At 42.2% G+C, this 2,476-nt stretch overlaps 1 protein-coding gene across 1 annotated transcript; it reads right to left on the bottom strand.

Moving 5' to 3' along the window:
* Window positions 1-201: 201 nt before the first annotated feature.
* Window positions 202-1,294, bottom strand: LOC118367592 (uncharacterized). Its single transcript, XM_035751182.1, has 3 exons — window positions 911-1,294; window positions 522-794; window positions 202-308 (listed from the first exon to the last, which is right to left on the bottom strand). The coding sequence occupies exons 1-3, from the start codon at window positions 1,203-1,205 to the stop codon at window positions 202-204; spliced, it is 675 nt and encodes a 224-aa protein (XP_035607075.1). The 5' UTR covers window positions 1,206-1,294.
* Window positions 1,295-2,476: the final 1,182 nt, after the last annotated feature.

Raw genomic sequence — 2,476 nt, 5'->3', positions numbered from 1 at the left:
TTTACTGTATGTTTTGTTTATTCCATGCGTAACTCTGTGTTGTTTTATGTGTCGAATTGCTACGCTTTATCTTGGCCGGGTCACAGTTGCAAATGAGAACTTGTTCTCAACTAGCCTACCTGGTTAAATAAAGGTGAAATAACATAAAAACGTTCTGAATGCACTGTATATCTGGCATTGTCAGTCTTACTATCTCCTGTCTTATCTGCTTAGAACAAGAAGGGCTGTGAGCAGAGTCAGAAGCACGGTGATGGGGACCAGGAGGATGGCCATGAACAGGAAAACTGGTTCAGGAAGCACCTTCTCTACTGTTGAAAAACACAAGAGGAACAGACATAGGGGTGGCGTCAGTCATTGAGTGGTATTGCAGATACGGAGAGAGAGCTACATTTCATTGCTATGTGCCGACCCAAATCGCTGTATACTGTATGATAAACCTGGATATAAGTCGACTTGGCAGTCTTCAGTAGATGTGACACACTGTAACTGTAAGGTCTGTATACGTAATGAGAAAACACTACCTGGCATCTCAAGCGGCTGTTCGAAGTGCTGGCTCAGTATCATAGTGGAGCCCAGGTGGATTTGACACTCATAATTCTTTCCCTTCTCCAAGGGGAGGATCACAGACAGGGTAACAGACAGTGACATGCTGGGGTGAAGAGGATCAATGGTCTTTTGGAATACTTTAGATCCGTCTTGTAGCAAGGATAAGAAAAACCCATCATCCCGGGAAACATTCACAGCACACATGAGTTGGGTCTTATTCTCAGGGTCAAGCCCAAAGAACATCGAATCTGTTTTAGACACACAGAAAGACATGCACATTTGTATCATAACATGGTCTGGTATAGGAAATGAAAAGCGGCAATTAGTGGACAACATGACAAAAGCATAGAAATTGTATCATTACCATGTATCAACAGCTTAACGCCGCTCCCTTTCGTCCTCTTATCTTGTTTGGCGGCCCTATAAGACAGTTTACACTCATACTTTCCACTGCTATCCTCCCACTGGACATTCTTCAGAAGTACAGATCTGTTCGGTGAGTTGCGGTCACTGTCCAGAACCTCCACACGACCCTTGTACGGTGACTCTGGGTCAGGCCACAGTCTTGTCATTTGGGTCAAACTTGTAATTTTATGCCAGTAGAGAATGGGATTCTTTGCCACCTGCTGGTCTGGAGTGTGGATGAACTGGCAGTCCATTGAGGCATTCTGAGCCAGTTTATACACAACCTCATCAGGTTTCTGGGTAACTGTCTGGGCCCAGGCTCCTGAGAAAGAAAGTGTATATGGAGGCTCTATGATGAGTCTGAAATGATTGGAAGCGTTGATAAAGATGATTTATTGTATGCTCCAAAAAAAATGGGAAATTATATTATGTCATCCTAATACAATTTCTCAGAGAAAAAAACGTTTTATTTAACTTCTTATGGCTGCAGGGGCAGTATTGAGAAGCTTGGATGAAAGGTGCACAGAGGTGCCCATATTCAACGGCCTGCTCCACAGTCATAGTTGTTAATATTTTAATATTAATATTAGTATTGGATAGAAAACACTCTGACGTTTCTAAAATTGTTTGAATTGTGTCATAACTCATATAGCAGGCAAAAACCTGAAATTCCACTCATTGTTAGCTTTTTTCTGGGGGTGGCAGATTTTCAACCAAGCTCTCATTGAAATTACAGCGAGATATGGATGAGTTTTCACTTCCTACGTCTTCCACTAGATGTCAATAGAACTTTGTCTGATGACTAATGTGAAGGGGGGTCGAATGAGACAGGAAATAGTCACCACTGACACGAGTTGACCATGCATTCACTATGCGCGTTCACAGGGGAAGGACCTGCGTTCCACCGGTCATCTGAAGTCATTCTAATTCTCCGGTTGGAAGATATATGTAAACAACATTCTAAAGATTGATTCAGTACATCGTTTGACATGTTTCTACTGACTGTTACGGAACTTTTGGACATTTCGTCACGTTATTGTGGACGCGCTATGTGACTTTGGAATTGTTTACCAAACGCACTAAACAAAGCAGCTAATTGGACAAACATCGGACATTTTCTAACAAATCAAGCATTTATTATCGACCTGGGATTGCTAGGACTGCATTCTGATGAAGTCTATGGGGTTTTGGTATGTCTAGGTAAATGTAGGTCTATGGCCTGAATTGGTTCCCAATCAGAGACAGCTGTTTATCATTGTCTCTGATTGGGGATCCTATTTAGGTTGCCATTTTCCATGTTGGTTTTGTGGGTTATTGTCTATGTATAGTTGCCTGTGTCAGCACTAGTGTTTATAGTGTCACGGTCGTTTTGTTAGTTTAAGTATTCGTCGTTTAATAAAGAGGAATGTATTCTCATCACGCTGCGCCTTGGTCTCCTCTTTACGACGAACATGACAAGTAGCCTAGCTAGGATTGTGGCATGTGTCTGTAAACTTTCCCTCCTCTGCACGCTGTGAATTTACCA

Source organism: Oncorhynchus keta, chromosome 34 (genome assembly GCF_023373465.1).
Source record: "Oncorhynchus keta strain PuntledgeMale-10-30-2019 chromosome 34, Oket_V2, whole genome shotgun sequence".
Lineage (NCBI taxonomy): Eukaryota > Metazoa > Chordata > Actinopteri > Salmoniformes > Salmonidae > Oncorhynchus > Oncorhynchus keta.
The sequence above is the reverse complement of the archived record's forward strand: the minus strand, read 5'-3'. Positions and strand labels throughout refer to the sequence as shown.

Coding starts and splice junctions, on each gene's coding strand:
- LOC118367592 (XM_035751182.1), bottom strand. CDS start 1,205: ATGGACTGCCAGTTCATCCACACTCCAGACCAGCAGGTGGCAAAGAAT. Junction 795..910: donor CGTTAAGCTGTTGATACATG/GTAATGATACAA, acceptor TGTCTAAAACAG/ATTCGATGTTCTTTGGGCTT. Junction 309..521: donor ACAGCCGCTTGAGATGCCAG/GTAGTGTTTTCT, acceptor GTTTTTCAACAG/TAGAGAAGGTGCTTCCTGAA.